The following is a 24741-nucleotide window of genomic DNA, read 5'->3' as shown; positions in this document are numbered from 1 at the left end:
ACAAAAAATGTATGAAACATTATCCTAAAAATTTCGTTAAAGAAACGCAAACTGGTAATGATGGATATCCATCATACAGAAGAAGGGCACCATAACTACATTTATTAATATGTTAATAAAGTTTCTGATGCTACAGTGTTCACCCTTCAACAACAGAATTTCAAGATGTTGCGACACACTTCCAAATGGGGCGGTATATTTGCAGCAATGAGACTTTTTGAAGAACATTTAGCTTCCCTATTCATGAACGATATCCTCCAGTAAAACAACTCTCTGCTCATTTAGAGAATGGGCAAAGAATATATTTCACTACAGAAACTGCTGGTCAGCGATCCCTAGCTCTACGACTCTTTCGCTAAAACCCCGTTGTACTATCAATTACCGTCATATTATAAATGGAACAACAAACAACGGAATCACAAAATAAGAGACACTGAGGTTGACAGTTATCCTGATATCCAATCTCCATGACAACCAGTCTTGGTGTGTTTATGTCCCCGTTACTTAGCGGTTCTGCAGAAGAAACCGATAGAATAAGTACTAGGCTTACAAAGAATAAGTCCAGGGACCGATTTCTTCGACTAAAGGCGGTTCTCCGGCATGGCCACAGTCAAAATGACTGAAATAAGTAAAAAAAAAAAAAATATATATGTGTATATATAGTTGAAATTTACAGAAAAACAAAAGATGAAGATAGTTGTATAAACAACAAGCAAGTGTATTAGTTTGATGCGCGGGAAGGTGAGAAAGTCGTTTACGTTTCGAGCCTACGCTCTTAACAGAAAGGAACACGAAAAAATAAACAGAGAGGAGTGGCTGTTTGGTAAGTAGCTTGCTTACCAACAACATAGTTCCGGGTTCAGTCCCACTGCGTGGCACCTTGAGTAAGTGTCTTCTACTATAGCCTCGGGCTGACCAAAGCCTTGTGAGCGGATTTGGTAGATGGAAACTGAAAGAAGCCTGTCGTATATATGTATATGTATGTGTATGTGTGTGTGGGTTTGTCCTCCCCAAAATCGCTTGACAACCAATCTTGGTGTGTTTACGCACCCGTAACTTAGCGGTTCGTCAAGAGAGAGCGATAGAATAAGTACTAGGCTTACAAAGAATAAGTCCTGGGGTCGATTTGCTTGACTAAAGGCGGTTAAATGACTGAAACAAGTAAAAGAGTAAAAGAGTAAAAGAGAGAGAGAGAATAAAAAATTTTTGGAGTTAGCGGTCAATCATGGCGACTGGCTGGACAAAGGCAGTTAGACAGGAGAGCTGGGAAGAAGGGGAGATAATAAATCATTAGTGATCCCAAAACAAATGTGCGCGTGCGAGTGCGTATGTGAAAGTGTGTGTGCGCGTGTGGATAGGGGCTGGTGACTTTGACATATCGATGTGTGCGTCTGTAAGGTGTGGGTGTGTGGATGATGGATGGTGGGAAATAGTCAGTGCTAGTGTGTGCGGGGTGGTGCGATGTGGTGTGGTAGTGTGTGGTATGAAGGCGTTGGGTTGTGGGGATGTGAAGGTGGGGTGGGGTATGTGGGAGTGGGATGTGTGGGGGTATGGTGTGGATAGAGGAGGTATCGATGAAGGAAGAAGGTGGGGAGGAGTGAAGAGAGGAAGAAGGTGTCACATGAAGAGAAGAGAGGAGGGGAGTCAGATGAAAAGGGGAGGGGAGTTGTGCCCATGTGGCGAAGAGAGAAGATTAATTCCTGTTCAAAGCGAAGGCGGGGGTCCGGATGGCCCCTGTGCAAAGACAATCCGAACACAGACAGGTGTATATACACACACACACACATATATATGTATGTATGCATGTATGTATGTATGCATGTATGTATATATATATATATATATATATGTAGGTCCCGGGTTGAGTCGGGGTTAACCACAGTAAATAAGGTACTCAATACATAGCAGAGCAAATTAATTTATTTTATAGATGGAGCTTCTACAGGACTAGAACTGTTTCATTCAAATGAAATCATCTTCATTTGAATGAAACAGTTCTAGTCCTGTACAAGCTCCTTCTATAAAATAAATATATATATATATATATACATATATATATATATATGTATATATATATATATAGATATATATATGTATATATATGTATGTATGTATTTATGTATGTATATATATATATATATATATATATATTATATATATATATATATATATTATATATATATATATATATATATATATATAATATATATATATATATATATATATATAATACACTCATCAATCGTTAGTTATATATCTTGACATCAACTGTCAGCACATTCCTTTTCCAATCAGTTATGCTTCAAGTTCTTATTTATGCACAATAATTACGTTGGATTTTACATCAACCATTTTCTAGTTTTTGCTCCGACCTATTTCTCAAGGAGTTTTATTTCAATTGCCTTGCCTACTTGTTCGGTTTGGTATTTTTTTCTTTGCTCACCAAAACATATTCTTTACATTTTTATAATCGTTTTTTGCTCATTTTATACGATTTATTAACAATGTAATCTTCATTGCAATGCATTATTTACAATTTCTCTCAAAGTTTGATAGTTTTTCTCCTTACTTTTTTCATGAACTAATTTTTTTCTCTAAATCATATACTTTTGAGTCATCATAATTAGATTTTCCATTTTCATATTAAGATTGTCATTTTTAGGCCAGTCTTATAATTACTCTGTAGTTTACTTTTCCCTAGCCTATTAGATATTGGTGGTAAGAACAAATCTAATCAATTCCAGAAAATAAGTTTGTTATTATTTCAATGAATTCGTATTGGCATTCTTTCTCCTTATCGTTTAAAAGGTTTTGTCACTCGATTGCTCCTTATCTTCACTTTATTGCTTAAATTTAACTTAAATTTTTCTCAGCCTCCCTTTTTCACCATTAAGAAAGATGATTTTTACTTTTACCTTAAATCGCCTTTGTTTTCTTTGCAGTATATAATAACTGAATTCACGAATCTTTACAGAAGCATGAAAAATGTTTTCTTAAAGGCATGAGCAAATTTAGAGAAGAAAAGCGGTTCCAGCTTTGAATAAAAATTAAAATGCAGACAATTATAATTGTAAGATTATCACCATGTTGGCGCCTTGTATATTAATAAGGCCTTTCATTCTTTTAAATCGTAACCAAATATATTTCTTGGATAATTAAAACTATTTTGTTGTTGTCTTTTTTCATGGTGTTGGACATTGTTAGAACTACTTGGGTAGAACAACATCTTTGTTCTCTTTATTAACTTCATTAATATTTAGAAAAGCGACATGAAAAGAACATAATACTTGTTTAGTGGACGCCACTGAGTAGTTATTGCTTTGTTACATTTGCTCCGTTTAGTTTCCTTTCCAAGTATCTGGCTCGTTATTTTATAATAAGCGTTTTATTGAAAATTTCTGTAATGTTCTCGTGTTTTATTTATTCGGCTTTTGAATAAAAATTTCTCGTAAATTAAATTTCTTTTATCTATTCCCGTTTTACTTCTTTATCGTCATCATTAACTCCTTCATCTTCTGATGGCTCGCCTTTTTGTCTTCGGAGTCATTATCTCGTTGCTATTTTTATCCCCGTCACCCGTTTCTCCTTCAGATTCTACATCATTCCGTTCTGTTCCATTTCCTCATTTTATTTTTCTACACTATCAAGCTCTGTTCTCCTACTCTCCCTTTCTGCTCTCCAATTTTCTAATTCTCTTCGTTTTGCTCACCTACTCTCCCTCGTATCGCTCCCCTACACTCACTCCTTCTGTTCCCTTCTTCCCTTCGGTCTGCTCCCCACTCTCCCTGTTCTCTAACTTTCTCCGTTCTGTTACCCTACCGTTCTGCTTTTAGACACAACCATTTCAATGTTATTTTAAACTTTTATCTCTGCTTTCACCTTCATTTTCTCTAATTCTTTTCCTTCCTCCTATGTTAAAAATTATTTTATCTCATATTACCTCCGTTTTCTCAAGGGAGTATATAGGAATATCTTTGTCGTGGTAAATGGAAGTGTTTGAAGATATGCACTTTTTATCAATGAACCTTTTAACAGCTAGGAATTATCTATTCAAACTATTTTCTTGCCCATGCTTGTGTCAATAAATATTTTCAAGGATAGATTTATGCACCACACAGCTTCTTTCAGAAATTTGCAAAAGTGCAACTCAAAGTCACAGTCTAAATTCATTTGGAGCTTAAAAGACTGCAGATTGAGTAACACACCCACTAGTTGGTGCATTATAATCAAAGCAAAGTCGCAGATACAATTTTTATCGTATGAAAAAAATCCGAGATACTAACCTTGTCGGCGGACCTACTCAATAAAAGAGAAAAAAATTTCGGTTCCCCAAACACATCAAATTATAAGTTTTCAAACACATATTTGTCTCTAGCGGATCCCAAATGCAATTTCGCTAACCTACTCCGCATCCTACCCCATCCACTACATAGCACCCCATAACACCACAACTACTACAACAAAACAAGGAACAACATTCAATGATATCAGAATGATTTCAAAAACAACACATTGCTGTCATTTATACCGTCGTTCCTCCCATCAATATATATATGGTACTCAACACTACAAGAGGCATAACGCTCTCTCCCATTATCCAGACCGCACCCATCTACCATCTGTTACCATAACGAGAATTTCTTCATACACCATCAAACACCCCTCTACACATACCTCCTAGAACTATAACATATTGAACTATATTCACGCTGAGCATTCAGACACACATGCGCGCACACGCACTCCATGACCATAGAAACTACGGATTACGTATGTTAAACAACTATGAGTGGAGTATAAATTTTCACCCTGCAGTATATTGGACGAACCTCGGTAGGTATGTAGCAGTGACGTTGTCTCGATTGTACTACGACTCCGAATCATCTTCTTGTGGCTTGAAACCGTGATCACGCAGATAACCCTTGTCTTTACTCCGGAATGAGATATAACACGAAACCCCTTCATGTAAATGTAACGTAGACACCACTTCACTTATGGCTTCTATAATTGAATTAAAAATGGTTGATTCCGGTACCAACTCAGAAACAGATCAAAGCACTCAAAACATACCCGAAAAAAATAACGGCAAAAGGCACTAATTTACTGGTAACAGTCTAGTAAGTCTGAGAAAAAGTCATAGTATAGTCATGCACCAAATATATAGAACTTTGATAAATTCTGTCACCAGACATGATACGGTACAATTATAAAACATTTCAATTTACGGCACTGCTGTCTAATGAATACATTTACAAAGTATCTATTATTACAAGTACAAGCCAGAAGAGAATGTATGAAACGCATACATGCCATCTACTCCTTTGTGTGTGTATGCATATATATATATATATATATATATATAAATTGAGATAGGGGTTGTGAGTGCAACCCACCATGGGATAACATATATCCAATATACTGCCAGTAAAGCACCCAACAAAGTTAATACATAAATTTTAAGAATTGTGATGCAATTAATTCATTTATTGTATTATATGGGCAAAGGTAAAATGTTTTACCACAAATTAATAATACAAAATAAGAAAATGGAGAAATACACCTTAATCAATAATCAACTACCAGATAATACCCAATCACATAATTTATTAACCCACTACATATGAACATCAAGGTCAAATATAATAGTACAGAACAAAACAATGCACATCAATGAGTAATATGATACAATAAGTACAATATGTATAAGTGAATATAAATAAATATAAATATAAATATAAACTACATCTTACAGCTGTTTCAGCCATACCCATGTCTACATGTTCATATATACATCTACACCTTTGTGTGTCTATATATATATATATATATATATATATAAGTATATATGAGTTAGAGTCTAGACAACCATCTAAGGGATAATAAATATCCAATATACTACTGGAAAGATACCTATTTATATTCACAGTCTTACTGTTGGAAGGAAATAGTACTATTGAATAATAGGTACAAGTGGACGTAAACAAAAGTTTATCCTGAATTTATAAAAGGCAAGGAAGAAAATGGAGAAGAGATTCAATTGACAAACATCAGTAAGATTTATTTATTATAATCATAAGAATAAATAAATAAATACAACTCCACTCTTGCAGCTGTCTCTACTTTGGAGGTCCAGTATGCTGAAGTTGACATATCATACTAAAATTGAACTCCAAAGCTTCATCAGAGAGTCAGTAAGTCCATAACGGTAAGGATACAAGGTAAAAAGTAAAAAAGTAAAGTCCAAGGCTATATTCAGATGTTGTGAGATCACATCTTATTGCAATTTGATGGAGATAATGAAGATAAACGTTACAAGATAGGATAGATGGGATGGTCCTTATAACTGGGGTCATGCGTTAGAAACTAAAAACTATGCAATAGAATAGTAATGAAATTTAGTTAAGGTAAACAGAGTTGGGGAATCATTCCGAAATTATATCAATAAATAAATAATTTGGGTATAAATTAAGTGTGATGTTGTTATTTACTAACTGTCATCATAATACCCCTATCAGAAGTGGGGGAAAACCAATGTCCATGCTACAACGTAATTGCTCAGCTAATATTAAAAAACACTACCGTTTTGTTGGGTCTGTTAAAACTAATCAATAAAATACAAACTAATTTAAGAAAAATTCAAGGAAAATTTAAGAAATAATTGTCTAAGGGGCTTTAGATACTAGGACTAAATATGTACAGAAAGGAATCTGTTATTATGTTATGAATACTTTTAAAATAGTTTTCTATTTGAAAAAATATTTTTCTAACTGAAAATTTTTTTTATTTATGTGAATTATAGCTAAAGGGAGGTAACTCTCTTTTACTCTTTTACTTGTTTCAGTCATTTGACTGCGGCCATACTGGAGCACCGCCTTTAATCGAGCAACTCGATCCCGGGACTTATTCTTTTGTAAGCCCAGTACTTATTCTATCGGTCACTTTTTGCCGAACCGCTAATTTACGGGGACATAAACACACCAGCATCGGTTGTCAAGCAATGCTAGGGGGACAAACACAGACACACAAACACACACACACACACACGCATATATATATATATATATATATATAATATATATATATATATATATATATACAAATATACGATGGGCTTCTTTCAGTTTCCGTCTACCAAATCCACTCACAAGGCTTTGGTTGGCCCGAGACTACAGTAGAAGACACTTGCCCAAGGTGCCACGCTGTGGGACTGAACCCGGAACCATGTGGTTGGTAAACAAGCTACTTACCACACAGCCACTCCTGCGCCTGTGCAAAACATTTAAATATTAAAATGTACGAAAAGCTGTTGCTTTTACCAGTAACTATCCGTATATTACAATATTTTAATGTTCACATAAATAAGCTTTTAAAAGCAATACCTGGTAATAAAATATTTGAATACTTGATAAAATATTACAATATATGAAAAATATTAAAATATACGAGAAATATTAAAATATTAAAATTTAGGAAAATCATGAATATTTGGTAATTATGTAAGGAAAATAAATATTTATAGACTTTCATTAAAAAAAACTGTAGGGTTTATTATATCACGAAATGTATATACGTAAATACATATAAATATGCACAAATATATGTGCTTGCACAAACGTTCTGAAAGTTTTATCCATATATATATATATATCTGGAACTTAACTATGGTCTGTCTATAGCACTTATTCAGCATTACCTGACACCTTTGGTTCTCAATGACACCATTATCTCTTATATATATATATATACACATATACACACATACACATTACGTATACATACACTGATACATATACGCACACATTAATCGGTATATATATATATATATATATACACACACATATATATCCACACCCAATACACACACACACACACACACAGACGTATTGTATTCATATTCCTTTCTGTACATATTTATTCTTATTATCCACCTTAGTATTTAAAGCCCCTTAGACCATTATTTCTTAAATTTTCCTTGAATTTTTCTTAAATTTGTTTGTATTTTATTGATTAGTTTTAACAGACCCAACAAAACGGTAGTGTTTTTTAATATTAGCTGAGTAATTACGTTGTAGGATGGACATTGGTCTTTTCCCACTTCTGATAGGGGTATTATGATGACAGTTAGTAAATAACAACACCACACTTAATTTATACCCAAATTATTTATTTATTGATATAATTTCGGAATGATTCCCCAACTCTGTTTACCTTAACTAAATTTCATTACTATTCTATTGCATAGTTTTTAGTTTCTAACGCATGACCCCTGTTATAAGGACCATCCCATCTACCCCATCCTGTTACGTTTATCTTTATTATCTCCTCCATCAAATTGCAATATAGCCTTGGACTTCACTTTTTTACCTTTACCTGTATGTATACTCTTTTTTAAAAATCTTCTTACTTCTTTCAGTCATTTTGACTGTGGCCATGCTGGAGCACCGCCTTTAGTCGAGCAAATCGACCCCAGGACTTATTCTTTGTAAGCCTAGTACTTATTCTATCGGTCACTTTTTGCCGAACTGCTAAGTTACGGGGACGTAAACACACCAGCATCGATTGTCAAGCTACGTTGGAGGGGGGACAGCCACACAAACATACACACACACACATAAATATATATACATATATACGATGGGATTCTTTCACTTTTCCGCCTACCAAATCCACCCACAAGGCTTTGGTCGGCCCGAGGCTATAGTAGAAGACATTTGCCCAAGGTGCCACGCAGTGGGACTGAACCCGGAGCCATGTGGTTCATAAGCAAGCTACTTACCACATAGCCGCTCCTACGCCTATATGTATGCATATATATATAATATATATATATATATATATATATATATATATATATATATATATATAATATATATATATATATATATATATATATATATATATTATATATATATATATATATATATATATATATATATATATATATATATAGGAAGTACGTAGAAGATTCTTAGGTTACCATTTTAATGAAAATATGTAAGGTGGAATTGCTGTAGCCTATTTTTCTAGAGAGTCCCAAAGTTTTGCCACACTTTATCAGAAAAATAATTAGAGTGATCTTCTAAGAACTGCTGCAACGAGCTCAAAATATCTGTAAGTTCCAGCTAAGGAAAAAGCCCTTCTTTAGTTCTACTGATATTGTTCGTATAGTTCTACTAATATTGCCGCATTGTTCGAAGTTCAGTCGTTGTTGTAAGGATTCAGCACATTCCTCATGGAGTTCCTTCAGATCGTCGATTGACAATTCTCTTCTATGGTTTTCACCCAAGTTAGTCATGCTCTCTTGGAGTTGTCCATATGCAATTTCATAAAATTAAGACTGTTTCAAAAACTCCAGAGTCCCTTGAAGAGTATCATGCTACAATATTCACCAATCAGAATTAAAACATTTAGAAGCCCTCTTCTTAATTAAATTCACACCTGCAATGATATAATCTTTCCTATCATTTTACTGTCTTATCACTAAACGTAGTCGTTTCAAAGCAGGCCTAAAATTGATACTTTTTACTGTTACACGGGCTGCAGAAGAGGAATGGTATTGGAAGACATAAAATGGATTTTGTTACAATTAAACACCTCTGACATTCGGTGTATAAAGTTAGAAGAATGTGCAAGAATATTGCCCATAACAAGAAGATTGTTCAGTGGAAAACCGTTCTCTTTGAGGTAACCACGTTCCCTATGGCGTAAACAAATTCCTAGTAAGCTAGGTCTTCGAGTTATAAGCCCACTGAATACCAAGCCTAAGTTTTCTATTATATATTTACAAGAAATACGTTTTACTTTTCAATTCGGTTTATCCAGACTAGACTATGTGAAATAGCTTCTCGGTGGAATTTTTACTTCGACGATCATTGCTGACATTGACAAAACAAACATCTATATCACTATTAAATCTGTGAGACAACAAAAATAGAATAAGTTTTCTAATGATTTCTCTTAGACTTTCCAATTAAATCTAAACTTATTCGAGTACTATCAAGAAGTTAACAATTCCTTCTATCTGGAATACAAAGCAATTAAAGAATTGTGGGTTTGAAATTGACCCAAATTCAAAATACTGAAACAGTTTTGACAATAGACATATTTCATTGCTTGATCTTAATTAAAATATTAACATCAGTAATGTCAATGGGGTTTGAAAAAGACCTTCAAAACCAAAATCTGCCATGGAAGGGTTGCTGATCATTGACATCAATCATCTCCACTCAATGCTCACATACATGACCAATCCTACATACGTGGCTTGTGAATATATTCGACAGAAAACAGTTTAAAAATAAGGTTTCAGAAATTCTCTGACTTATCGACGAACGACAGACAAGAATTGAATTAAACAGCTTAAGTAAAGCCTTCTATTGAAACAATGAATAAATCAGGGTGTATTTTTATACCAGGATGTGCTTCTATATCAGTGTGGTGCAGTACAAACTATTTACTTGGTGTGGTAATTGTGTCTTTGATTTTTCGAAGGAGGCTAAAGTAATTAAGAAGTTCTTATAAATGTCCAGTGAACAGAATACATAACCCTCCGGTATCAGCACAATTGTTTCATTGCAATCCTTCAGTTGCAGCACAATTAGTTTACTGCAATCCTTCAGTTGCAACACAATTTCTTCTTTGTTCTAATCCTTCAGTTGTATGACAATTTCTTTATTGCAATTTTTCACTTGTGACACAATTGCTTTGTTGCAATTGATTATAATTCTTCAGTTGCAGCACAAATGCTTTATTGTAATCCTTCGGTTGTAACACAATTTCTTTGTTATGAATCTTCACTTGCAGCACAGTTGCTTCTTTTGAAATCCTTCAGTTGTGACACAATTGCTTTATTGCAATTTTTTTAATTATAATCATTCAGTCGCAGCACAAATGCCTTATTGCAATCCTTCAGTTTCAGTACATTGCTTTATTGCAATCATTCAGTTATAACGCAATTTCTTTATTATGATCCTTCAGTTGTATGACAATTGCTTTAATGCAATCTTTCAGTTGTGATACAGTATCTGTATTATAATTCTTCAGTTGCAACATAATTGCTTTATTGCAATCCTTCAGTTTCAGTAAAATTGCTTTTTGCAATTCTTCAGCTGCAAGACAATTGTTTCATTGCAATCCTTCAGTTGTAGCACAATTGCCTGACTGGAGACCCTAATTTATCGCAACATACCAATTTCCCCTTCACTAAATACGCTAGGCTTGAAGTATATTTAAGAAAGCACTGTGAATGTATGGTCTTTTATTATTTGATTTTACAGAAATTTGAGGCTTGAAGAGTTGAAAATAAAATTAAATGAAAAAGCATAATATTACTTGCTATAGGAAGGTGGCGAACTGACAGATTCGTTTGCACGCTGGATAAAATGCTAAGCAATATTTCGTCCGTGTTTACGATTTGAGTTCAAATTATGCCGAGGTCCACTTTGCCTTCCATCCCTTTCGTATAAGTATTAGTTGAGTACTAGGGTCGATGTCATCGACTTAACTCCACTCCTGAAATTACTGGCCTTGTGCCAAAATTTGAAACTCGTATTTATTGATATGGATACTACAGAGGTGATTTATTGTTGTATAAGACCTGTACTGCCGGTATCATGGCATAGACAGAAGCAAAATGAATTAGGATGTAAGACAGCCTGATCATAAGTAATCAGTTCCATACAACTCCTGTGATTTTATTGTTTCTGAGTAAAAACCGTTACTGGTTCAATTCATTCATCTGCCAGAAATGCATGGCAGATCTTTCTGAATGTTACAAGAATAAGACATTATAATGACGGAGACTTTTATCTAACTTTGAGATTTTCTATTCTATGTGGCCTGACAATGTTTCTTTGAGAAAGAAAATGAGAGTGAAAGAGAACTACAGAGAGAGGGAAAAGTGGTAGAGAGTGAGACATAATACAGTGAGAGAGAAAGAGAGAGAGAGGAAAAGGGAGAGGGAGAGAGAAAGTGGGTTAGAAAGTGTGTGTGCAGGGGAGAAAACCAGGAAAGTGGGAGAGAGGAAATGTGTGTGTGTGTGTGTGTGTGTGTGTGTGTGAGAGAGAGAGAGATAGAGAGAGAGAGAGAGAGAAAGTGGATGAGAGAGAAAAAGTGAGACAGAAATAAAGTGTGTATGTGTGTGTGTGTGTGTGTGTGTGTGTGAGAGAGAGAAAGAGAGAGAGAGAGAGAAAAGAAAATAGGAGAAAGAATGTGTGAGAGAAAGTTTCTTGATAGGGTTAGGATAGTGTTGATGACTTAGTATTTCTCAAGGTGATGGCGCTTTGCTTAGTGGTTAAGGTATTTTGTTCACGATCTTACGGCCGTGAGTTTGATTCCCGGTGGCACGTTATGTCCTTGAGCAAGACATTTTAGTTCACGTTGCTTCAGTCCTCTCAGCTGGCAAAAGTGAGTTGAACCTGTGGTTCAAAGGATCAGCCTTGTCCCTTCTCTGGGAACTACATTACGGTACGCGTGTCTGTTGAGTGTTCAGTTAATTTCACGTGTAAGCTGCTCCGTTGATCGGATCAACTGGAACATCATCGTCGTGACCGACGGAATGCTAGTTTTATAATTCTCAAGAAAGAATTCGAACCCGCATCATAAACTTCTTTGACATTTATTCATACTATGATTTGAAACAACAACCACGAGGAGTTATCTAGAATTAATTTTTTTCCTTCTAGAAGAGTTCATCAGGAACCTTTGAACTCGTCCATTTTTTAATTTGATAAAAACAAGTTTAAATGCCTCCTTACCCTATTTTCATATTTTGAGAGGTGTTACTTATTGAGTTACGGTTAATATCGAGGTAAATTTTTATTTCCAATTATCTTTTCTAGTTTTGACATTTAAATTGACTCTACGTTTCAAATTTATCTTATTTTTTCATAAAATTTATTATAAATTTAAGTTTTTAAAGAGTGGAAGTGACATATTTTTATATTATTTAGTTTGATAATAACGATTCTGCTCATTTGTATTTAGTGAATCAATTAAATATCACTGTTATAATGTAATAAATTTTTCACTAGTCGGCACGGCTATATATATGTTATCGGACATATTCAATACTATGTTAATTGGATGTCCTCTGCTTCTAAACAACTAGCTTAGTAGTTTTCTTTTATTTCTTTCTGTTGAGTTTTCCTTAAAGCTCTTAATGTCAATAAAATGTTTTTGGCATAATTAACTAAACAATCTGTAGAAAACTTGATCAGCTCCTTATTTTCTTCATTTGTTTACCGACTTGTCAGCTAACATGACTAAATAAAAACATTTCAAAATCATTAACTTTTGAAAGAAAGAGATTAATCCCGGTTGTCAAACATTTCATGATAGTCGTTGAATCTTGTTGAGTAAATTGTCATATATTTCTATGTTGAGTTTATTTGCATTACGATTGTGTCGAAAATACTTTCTTTTTTACTTCTCCCATTACGTGGTGAATTAAAACGAATTCCATTATTAGTCAGTAAGTAACATTTATTTTAAATTTCCATGTACCTAAAAAATAAAAAGTTTCTAAAGAAATTACCATTGTAGATACGAGGTTTTTTTCTGCTGAAAAATCACAGCTTTGCTATCTAACGTTGCACTTTGTTCTTCAGTAAATAAGATTTAACCTTTTGATTATTTTTCATCGTAAGTAGCATTGTCTTCTCAACAAGTGTTTTATTTTTCCGGAGAAACTTGTGAAGGCTTTCTAAAGTTCGTATTTTGATGTTTTCATCGAATACGAAATAAATAACAATCGTTTCAAGATTATCATTGAGAGATCGATAATATAATGTACATTTAGTGAATGTGCTATTGAAAATATATTTTAACTATTTCCCTACTAAAGTTGTATTCTATTTGTTTCAATTTTTAATTTATGAAAAATCTAACAGCTTCTACGTTTAAAAGTTTTATTCTCCCATTCACGATCTCTGATTGCGTGCAATGTCTCAACATTTCACTCCAATCTTCTAGTCTCCGAGATCGGAAAAACAAACTTAATACAAATAACTTTTGAACATAAAGGTATATTTTTGATCATAGACTCTACCTGATATAATCTCTAAAAAAAAAAATAATTGAAAATCTTTCTAATTGACTCTTTTAACTATTTTCAGGTACATCAATTAAATAATGGCGGTCTACAATCAACAGTTGTTGGAGTTTAGTGACATCTCTAAAAATTGCATCATTCAAAAACTGCACCTTCAATATCTGAACTCGGAGTACGTCGACGTAACTTTGCAAATAAACTCCCGAAAAATATCTGTTCATAGCTTTCTTCTGGCAGCAGAGAGTGATTACTTCAAGGAAAAGCTGAAAGTGGCTTCCGGTCATCATATTTATATAGACCTCTCACATGTTTGTAGTAATTTCTCTTACTTAGAAAGCATAATCAACTACCTTTATAAGCGACAAATCTGTCTAGGTAACTACAACATCAAAGGGATTTTGAAAATTTGTCATTATTGCTCATTTAAACGATTGCTGCTTCACACGAAACAATTCCTTTTGACTAGAATTAGACCTACCAGTTGCTTAAAAATTTGGAGAATTGCGAGAAAGTTTCATTTTTGGGAAATTGAAAAAATGGCTTTGATTTTAATGCAGGAATTATTTTGGGAGGAAAGGATGATGACTATGCTTAAATTTACCGCAGATAAAGAATTGTCATACTTGTTGGACCATGCTCCGTTTCCAAGGAAAGTGACAAATGCTTACAGGTTCCTTATTTCTTGGGTAGAGGAAGATTTTTCAAAAAGACTTGCAAATGCTCATAAATATTTCTCGAAGTTTATCCCCAAAATGTACCTAGAGCATGTGATTAAAGAAATGAACCAAACGAACGAAGGTGAATCTGAAAAAAAATCTTTTTTGAAGCGATTATATTATAATAAAGAAATAAGCGAAAAAATGACTCCATTTGTTGATGCCAGTTGGGTTGTGGTGTTGAAAGAGAGAGAGTATTTAGCTATTTATTTCTCAGCAGAAAATAGATGGATGAAAATACTTGCGACTTTGACCAGCAAAGTAATTGGTATTCTTGGGAGCGATATAGTGATTTTAGACGAATGTGAACATAAAATAAAAATGTTGAATATGATATCCTGGTGTGCTTGTTTCATATCAACTCCCCACACGGTAGAGAGATTACTAGTTAGCCAGTATTTTTGTTTGAATACTGGCATACATATTGCATGTTGCACAGCATTCGGTAAAGGGATCAGATTACAGATTAAAATCTACGAAAAAGTTTGGAAAATCTCGGCTAGCATTGTGTTTCGTGATTGGAAAGGTGACTGCAAAATGAAAATAGAGGCGGACCCAGAAATCTTTGATACAATTTATATTTTTCTAACCTTCTGCGAATGTGATAACGATCTTCTCAATGCCGATAAATTCGTTATTCTACGATATGACAGCTTAAATAAGCGATTCAGAATTATTTTTGAATCGAAATCTTGGGCTGCGTCAGTAAACTGCATGATTCTTTTCCGCAACAAAGACATACATATCATTAAAGAAAATCTGAGTAAACCCTTTATAGATCAGTGTAAGTCTGGCTCACTTACAGCTACATCAATACTCGATCGAAACAATACCATAACTGCCAATATACCCATCGCCACTTACCGCCCACTCCGCCCTGACAACGTGACACTTTCAAAAAATATTCTTTATTTTGCGGCACATTTTGACTCTATTCACTATTGTTCTTATTCTTCGAAACTGTTTTTGTTAGAGCATGTAGCACCATTTATCACAAGAGTTTTTGTCTATGATATATTAAATGGGAACAAATGGGTTGAGTTGTCACCCAGTCCATTGTCTAATATACACGAAGTGACAATCGATGTGTTTAGCCGAAATTCTGTTTTGAAAGGAGGGTTTCATGCAAATAACGAAAAACAGCCAATTTCTACGAAATATTATCCATTTATAAATCTGCATATTGATAAATGGAATGGTATAATGGAGCTGGAACAATCAGATTTATTCAAAGAAAAACGGCTTATTTCGGTTTCAAATTGATGTTTGAACCTGAAGCGATTTTAGAAACTGTAAAAGAATATTTACTTGTGAAAGCATTTTTATGAAATATGAAAATGGGTGCAAAACTGGTAGTTGTCATTTAGATTTTTTTTCTATAGAAATTGTATTTTAAATGAACATGATCCATTTTATTCATTATAGAACAGCAATGAAATTGATAAAGACAGTTGGTTACCTGTTAGTTTCATCTCTTCATATTCTGAGGTCAAATACCATTAAGGTTGCTCTTAATTTTATTCCTCCAAAGGGAATCATTGGAGCGTTGGTGGCCCCAAACGACTGTATACAATCATAAAAGGCAATCGGTTTTGGCTGGAAAAACCATGATTTAGCTAATATACAATCTTTCTTTGAATTGATATCAGTTTAGGTTGATTACTTGAATCTTTAGAACGTCGGATAATACATTGAAGTATTTGTTCTGGTTATTTACATGCTGAGTTCAATTCCTCCAAAATTAACTTTGCTTTTACGCTTTCGAGGTTATTAAAGCACAAGTGGAGTATTATAGTCGATTAGCCCTTCTAAGAATCTTGAACATAATGCCAATTCTGAAAACGTTATTCCAGATTCTTAGTAATATGTTTAACTCTTATTTTGCTTCTGACTCCCACACAAAACGGGCTAACTCTTTAGATCTGTTTTAATTGGTTCATATATTGGTGACTTTGAGCCATTTCCAAAGCCAAGATTTTATGAAAATCCTACTTTGAAATTCATTTGAATTTTAATCCCAATGAAATCCCAATCAATGAATATGTAAGAAAGGTTTTCAAGTTTACATTATTTACATTTGATGGATATTTGTCCTCATCTTAATACGACGTTTCGGCTGATATACCTTCTTGGGGAAATTTCGAACCTGGGTTCTCATTCTTAAGGCATTTTTCGATATTATTATTATTATTCAGGTCACTGCTTGGAATCGAACTCGGAATCTTGGGATTAGTAGCCCACGCTCTTAACCACTACACCATATGCCCGTGGAGAGAATATGGAGTGAATTTTAGGGCTTATAAATCTAATATTTTCCTATCTTTCCTTAATGCCGGTTCCCATATGTTATTCATATCTGTACTCGGTCTGCTTAGGCGGATGTTGTGTCCTAGCAAAGGTGCTGCTTCTTTTAGTTTTCGTATTTTCCAGTGGTGTTCGCTGTCTATTATTTGAACTTCGTTCCACAAGGGGAGGTGGTCTCCATTTTTCCATACATGACACAAGGAGATATTGATAAAATAAGGTATAGCTGATCATGTATGGAAAAGTGGAGACCACCTTCCCCTGTGGGATGAAGTTAAATTAATAGACAGAGAACACCAGTGGAAAACACGAAAACTAAAAGAAGCAGCACATATGCTAGGACACAACAACCTCCTAAGCAGACAGTGCAGATATGCATAGCATATGGGAACCGGTATTAAGGAAGGATAGGAAAATATTAGATTTATAAGCCCTAAAATTCACTCCATATTCACTCCACGGGCATATGGTGTAGTGGTTAAGAGCGTGGGCTACTAATCCCAAGATTCCGAGTTCGATTCCAAGCAGTGACCTGAATAATAATAATATCGAAAAATGCCTTAAGAATGAGAATTTCCCCAAGACACCTGATGAACGCTGGGGGTATATCAGCCGAAACGTTGTATTAACAACAAACAAGATGAGGACAAATATCCGTCAAATGTAAATAATGTGCATAATTCCTCATCTCTTAAATATAGAACTGTTTTCAAGTTTAGTTGCATAAATCGCGTGGTGTCTTCGGTCTCAAAGTTCATTCCGGTTTTGTTTTTTAGTTAGAATTAACCAAAGGTAGATCAGCAGCTTATTTAGCGAATAATTTCGTGCTGTAATAGTAAGGTGTTGTCGTTAGATTATATGTCATTTGAATTGATTGAATGTGGAACCTTTTCACAAGGATTATTCAAACGCAGGATCATGTACATGGTCATTTGACCTGCCAGAAACGACATCCTAATCGCCCGCAAATCATACCAATCCATCTTAAATAAGAAACCTTGGATTATATAGTCCCTGATATATAAAAAGACACAGGATGGTTAGTCACAATTAGAACGCCTTTATGTCTGCTAAATCAGGACTTTTATGTCTGTTAAACAATTGTTGCAGACATAATTTGTTGATATTGAGTCTATCTTCCAGTCTACCATGGTGTTAACTTCTCACGCACAGGAAGAAATATTATTTGTTTCTAGAAATTGATTTTTCTGAAATGCATAGCAAACTGTTGAATTAATTTTGGTGTACGAGACTGCCTTATAGGAATGAACATATTGTTCAACATTAAAAATAATTAAGTGAGCTAATGGATACTTGAGATCTTTGTTAAAGAATAGCAAAAGCTGATTACTCACTATTTAAAATTGATCATTTAAATTAATTTATCGCCAGTTAATTTTATTTCGTACATTTTAAAGAAAACTAGAGACGAAAAACTTGTTAAATTTGAATTTATCTAAATATGAAAACTAAATTAGAAAACTTGCTTTTAAGTGAAGAAACTGCTAATTGTCATATTGAATTTCAAGAATTAATTTCTCTCCCGTGGCGGTCATTTCTCTGAGAACAGACATAAAATTCACTGCATTTTATTTTAAATGTTTTGAAATCACTTCCATGGATGCTGTATAGTATGGTGGACTAATGATTGTGTAAAGGAAATTTAAGTTACGCCACAGTTGGTCTCATTCAGTATATGTAACAATATTCAAAGCATGAAATGTCTTAACCTTGTGGTTGAACTGTTCCTTTCACTCGAATCCGACATGAACTATATTCGTGTTTAGAAAGCTAACTTATAAATTTGCAAAACAGTTTCCGCATTTTCTGATAATAAAAGAGAAATAATCTTGTAGATAAAATATTTTTAGACTCATTTTAGCATTGCAGAAATGAAATGGAGGGGGAAGAAAGAATGGTATCAGGAAACACTTGTTGCTATAAAAGTAGGCTCCATACATTCTCAACATATCCGTAACTTTTAAGAAAATTTAACTTTGATTGCAGAGTGTTTACCACAGTTTCTTCCTTTGCTTGTGTAAGACCTGGGACAGATTTCAGAAAACCCATGTAGATACTGATAAACACGAAGTTTATATATATATATATATATATATATATATATATATCCCTATCCCTCCCTGAGTAGTTGGTAGATGTTTCTGAAGAGAAACAAGACCTTATTGGTTAAATTTCGAAATCACGTGATGTATTGATAATATACACTCTAACCGTTTAATTTTGGCGCTGCTTATCAACGATTTTCTATTCTCATTTACTATTAAAAAGTAAACATATTTGCCATAGATGGTATTAAAAATAGGAACATTTTATTTCGAATGTAAACATTCGAATGTTTTTGCTCAAAAATATTTTGCACCATGCGTTGCAAGATTTTGGAGCAATACAAGCCACAGCGCTAATGAATATATAACGGGACAGATTTGGAATTTTTTGCCCAGTAACGCATACTGAGGAAGATTAAATCTCTCGGGCGAACAATAGTATATGAGCATCTGTACGGCATAATCTTCATAGGTATGCTTTTTGATGCTTTGTCCGTTTCCTCGCAAAATGTTTCTGGCGGTTGAATTAAGATTTTAGCTCACATTTCTAAACAGGATGATGCTCACAGCATCCTTAAGACTTCGTGCTAATTTAATATTTTACAGCTTAAAATATTAAACTTTTGAAGCAATCAAGTTAGCGCTCTTAATATTACGAATTTAAAACATTTGCAATAGATGGTATTAACCATATCAACACCATACTTCGAATGCAAAAGTCTTTTTCACACACACACGCACACTCTTACTTTACGAAAAAAGACGAAGACAGGTGGTGTACAAAACAAACAGACGTATTAGTATAACGTTCAGGAATAGAAAAAGGCTTTTACGTTTCGAGCCTATACTCTTCTACAGAAAGGGACACAGAAAAAACAAGGAGAAAAAAATGTGTGTAGTGGCTAACGGTCTATCATATATATATATATATGCATCAATAGAAATATCATTATTTCTAAGTATCTCTAGAGGAGACTACGGCAGCGGTACTGGATATTAATAGTTAGACCAAGCTAATATGGCAGTCCATAAGTATAGGACAAAAGCTGCCGTTGATTAGCTCCAAGAGGCCATCGCCTCTAGCTCGCTATATGACACACGAACCTGTGTCCATTATAACCTTCGAATACGGGAGGTCAGCCGCTTCCCCTTGCTGGTCAGGCATCTGCTGACATGTTTCAGGGTATTTTCCCTTTATCAATGCAGAGTAGCCGAAGCCAGCAGGCGTCGCTACTGACCGTCTGTTCGAAGGATTATTTACCTAAATTCAGTGGAATACATCAAATAAAAAACAAACCTAACAAAAGATGACATAAAAACAATCACTCATGCACAACACCACCGGAGCACATCCAAATACTACACATTTCACGAAGTCTACACCACACACTAAAAGGAATTTTCCCCAGTGCGGTTAGTAAATGCCAAGAATACCTTGCAAAGAAACTGTATTGGGATCTCCTCGACGACAAACCAAAGGAGGGGAAAGCAAAAACTTTCGAGCAGTAAGTAACCCTCTGTTCCTTTCGTTTGTGTTTTAATTCACTAGGATTATAATCAAGATTGGTTGTGTGAATGTGCGTGGCTTGGGGCCCTCTTGGAAACAAGGGTACCTGTTAAGTGACATAAAGTCACACAAGTTAGAAATCATAGCCATAAGTGAGACCAGACTTATGATGATGTTCAGACACGCGCAACATCTCCGGCTCTACGTAGACGAATGGGGAACAGGTGTGGTCGCCGTTTGTGAGGCGCGCTTTCCCGCAGCTCGTCTCCCTGTTCGAACGGCAGTTGTGGATCAAAAGGGTCTGAGGAAGGGCGAATGTCACCGCAAATGTCGCGTTGCTCTCAGGTAACTATGCCGTCCCGGGTCGACCTTGAGCGACTTTAACACAACCACAGCATTCTATAGGGGATTAGTGGAGGGGAGGTACGACGACAATCTCGGGGCGAACCTAGGCGTTGACGAAAAATACCTGACCCGCCTGTTCAAGACGACTTTCGGGCCGGGACCTATGGACAACTTCCAGAGATCCCTGGCATGGCAGTGCTATCGAGAAGCACTACCCGTTCGGGATAAGCTCTACAGGCATGGCTCGAGAAACACAGGGCTTGTTGTCCGAGATGCGGTCAGAGCGACGAAACCGTCCTGCACGCACTCATACAGTGTCCAACCATTTCCGACCTGTGGGCCTATGTCGAACAACTGCTATTGCGTGTGGGACGAGTCGATTTATAAACCTAGTCTATCGGGAATACTGTCGCGCCTCCTTCCTTGAAACGGGAAGGAAGAGCCATTTTCATCGTACTTGTGGCTATCGCGAAAGAATGTGTATGGTGGACGCGTCTGAAAGGTCTAGAGACAAACACTTTACTCTCTGGTCAATCTCTCATCAACTTCAAGTATCACTTGAAGAGGAAGGTGAGAGTACAGAGGGAAGTTTTGTCTAGGGAATGTTTCACAAAAAGATGGGTGAATGTAGCAAGGATGGCACGTATGAATGACGGAGCCAGCTTGAGCGTAATCCTATGAACCAAAAGAAAAAACACAAAAAACGAAAGGAAAACAGAGAGCCACTTACTGTAATGTGTTTACTTTTTGCATGACACTATTGCCCAAGGTTCCTGTGGTCTTTTCCGTAGGCTTTTCTATCTACGGACAAACCTAATCTGTTTTCTCTTTTTATATTGACATTTCTGTGATACACGATCCCTATTGATGGGCTCCATTTTTTTTTATTTTCATGATCCCTTTTGATCGGAACTCGAACCATTTTTTTCTCCTTCTCTTCTTCTCAAAAAGGAAACCTCTACTTTGTATTTTGTCCCTTCTGTGTTCAGCCCTGCGTGGCCAATAAAGAAATCTCTCTCTCTCTCTCTCCCTCTCCTGAATGGACTGTAGAAAAACCGGCTCCAAGTAAGTTTTTTTGTGTGTAGAAGTACTGTAAATTTGTGGAATATTTTTTGTGAAGTAGGTGTTTAATACCATCTCCTTCAACACCAGTAAATCTTGTAATAGCAAATTACTGCTATTACCAAAATTAAAAAAAATTTTCTTCGGTTTCCTAGCCATATTCAAAACGAAAATGGCTAAGCCAAGCCAGGAAGCCATCGACTTGCCAGAGGCGAGGGAAGCTAAATCCGTTCCGCTTGAACATACACAGGTTTTAGGAGATACAAAGAAACAAATACGTTTACTACTATAAACACTGCCACCACCACTACCGCCATCACCACCACAACCAACACGAATACTCAAAACAATTTTGCTGCAACTTTAAAGCAAAAGAAAAAAAATCATGTTCTTTTCGAAGGAAGAACTGCCTACCTGCAAGACAATGTGTAAAACAGACGAACACACCATACAACTACAGACACCACAAAGCATCACAGAAAAATCTCAAAAACAACTATTTTCAAGACAACCTAAAAACAAAACTATACAAAACGGCCACTCAAAAAAAGTAGAAAACTGTTTGAGGCCAATATGGGCCTTTAAAGACTACATCACGAGGGGAAACAGATTTGCCACGATCGAAGTTAGATTCAACAGTGAAGAAAGAACCAAGGACCTCTCCAAAAAGTTCTTTGAATGCAACAACTTAATAATGATCCCTACATACCTTGGTCGTAGGGTCACAAAAATAAAAATAAAAAATGTGACCCCTGAAATAGAAATAAAATGGCTTGTGTCTGCCATTTGTTACGACATCGAGGACGAAATCCATATCTTGGAAATCGCTGTCCTGGACCAGCAAAATTGGATTAGTTAAGGAGTTGAAATTCTTGCTTAAATTGATCCGATGAATTTCGGAAAAATTCCACATCAAATCAAACTGACAGACGATTCGAGTTTGCATGTGGCCGTCGTAGGCAGAAAGCCACGTTGCTACTTTTGTGGTAGCGAATCACATCTGAAAATCAGTTGCCCACTAACACAGAAACAATAACGACAACAAGATCACGAACAACAACAATAAGAAAACCAAAAACCGAGAAAAAACCCAGCACTGTTATCCACAACGCCATATGCACAACTAATTAAATAGCTCTACAAATAAACGAAGGAACATCAGCAACCAACAAGCCTGCCGCCCAACCAAACACCACCACCACCAGCTCCACAAAGAACAGAAGCAGCACCGCCACCAACAAAACTCCAAAGGAAGAAGAGAAAACCAAAAAGACTTATATCCCAGCCCTCAACACCCATACATCACATCCCAACTGTCACCAACCAGCACCAACAACAAAATCACCTATAGACCCAAATACCCTTCCTCTCCCACTCTCTGATTCCTCCGACATGTGGTCAGATGAAGACGACACAGAGGATTGGCTACAGGGAGAAGCAGAAAAAGGGGGAAAAAGAATAGAGAAGCAGACAAACCAAAACATCCGCAGAAAACAAAAGCATCAACACAAACACACTAACACCAAATGCCCCAGCAATGTTGATAGCTATAAACACCAACAATCTAGACCTAATGGAATACATTAGGTCAAACACCAACATAACAAAAAAAAACGATACCAAAACAAAGAATCACCAACGCACAACACCACCACAACACATTAAAATCATACACATAACACACACAGAACACTGGAATCTCCCTACCCGGATGCAGTAGGGATTTCAAAAATACCTGTCTAAAAAAACTATACAAAAGCCTTCTGGGATAAGTCAGTGAGGTGAAGGACAAGCAACTTTCGGACCGTGACTCTGTCTTTCGTCTTCCTTTCGTGTGTAAAACACAACTTTCGATAAGAACATGCTCAAAATAGGTAGTGTAAATGTACGTGGCTCGGGGTCGCCTTGGAAACAAAGCTACCTATTAAATGACAAAGTCATAGAATCTGCGTATCATTGCCATCAGCGAGACCAGACTCCACAGCCCGCGGGCCCTCCAGCACATGTTCGGCAGACATTTTTCTTGTTCCTTTTCGTGCTGTTGCTGATATTTTGATGCTGCTGCTCTTGATTCAACTGTTGTTGGTGCTGCTTTTGTTGATGTTGCTGCTTCTGCTTTTGTTACAAATTTTCCTGTTGTGGTGAAAGCGTTAGCAGTAGAGGGGTCTTCCTTTTTCTGCAGAAAGCTCTTAGCTGGTTTTCATCTCTACATATATATATCATTTGGGCCTTCTGTGAAAACCATTTAGGTGGGCGATAAAGTCAGGGATGACTGCCATGCCTGCTCGGTCTGGATAAATTGTTGCATTTCTGTGCCTGACCAATTTTTCTTTCCTAGTTTGTAGACTTGTAGAATACTCGTTTTATTATCTGTGCCATATATTACGGCTGCCACAAGCAAGGCGATATCTACTTCTGGCGATACCCCGGTCACCTATATTTTTACTCTCGAACCGAAGTATATTTAAATCAGTAGCAGTTCGTTACTCTTTCTCGTTGCAATTGGATTTCTCTTCGCTGCTTCTTTGGTAGGAAACCTCGCTTCAACCGTGCCAAAGTGTGTTTTTCAAGTGACATAGGTTGAGATTAGTTTAAAGCAACGCTACTCGCTCAAGTCGCTTACTTTTGCTCCAAATGCATTTATATGTCATTATTTTTCTTTGGGTTTCCATGTGAATTTGTTGTAACGTG

At 35.7% G+C, this 24741-nt stretch overlaps 1 protein-coding gene across 2 annotated transcripts in view; it reads left to right on the top strand.

Moving 5' to 3' along the window:
* The window catches only part of LOC118764817, a 52743-nt gene extending 36236 nt beyond the window's left edge, over positions 1-16507 (top strand). The window contains exons 1-2 of one of the 2 annotated variants that reach the window (XM_036505870.1): positions 12786-12808; positions 14115-16507. In XM_036505870.1, coding sequence (XP_036361763.1) covers positions 14131-16029 — 1899 coding nt within the window. In that variant the 5' untranslated portion in view covers positions 12786-12808; positions 14115-14130 and the 3' untranslated portion in view covers positions 16030-16507. Of the gene's footprint in view, positions 1-12785; positions 12809-14114 lie in introns of those variants that run through there. The other variant, XM_036505869.1, reaches the window with a different exon arrangement.
* The last annotated feature ends 8234 nt before the right edge of the window (positions 16508-24741 follow it).

This window comes from Octopus sinensis, linkage group LG9, assembly GCF_006345805.1.
Source record: "Octopus sinensis linkage group LG9, ASM634580v1, whole genome shotgun sequence".
NCBI lineage: Eukaryota > Metazoa > Mollusca > Cephalopoda > Octopoda > Octopodidae > Octopus > Octopus sinensis.
The sequence above is the reverse complement of the archived record's forward strand: the minus strand, read 5'-3'. Positions and strand labels throughout refer to the sequence as shown.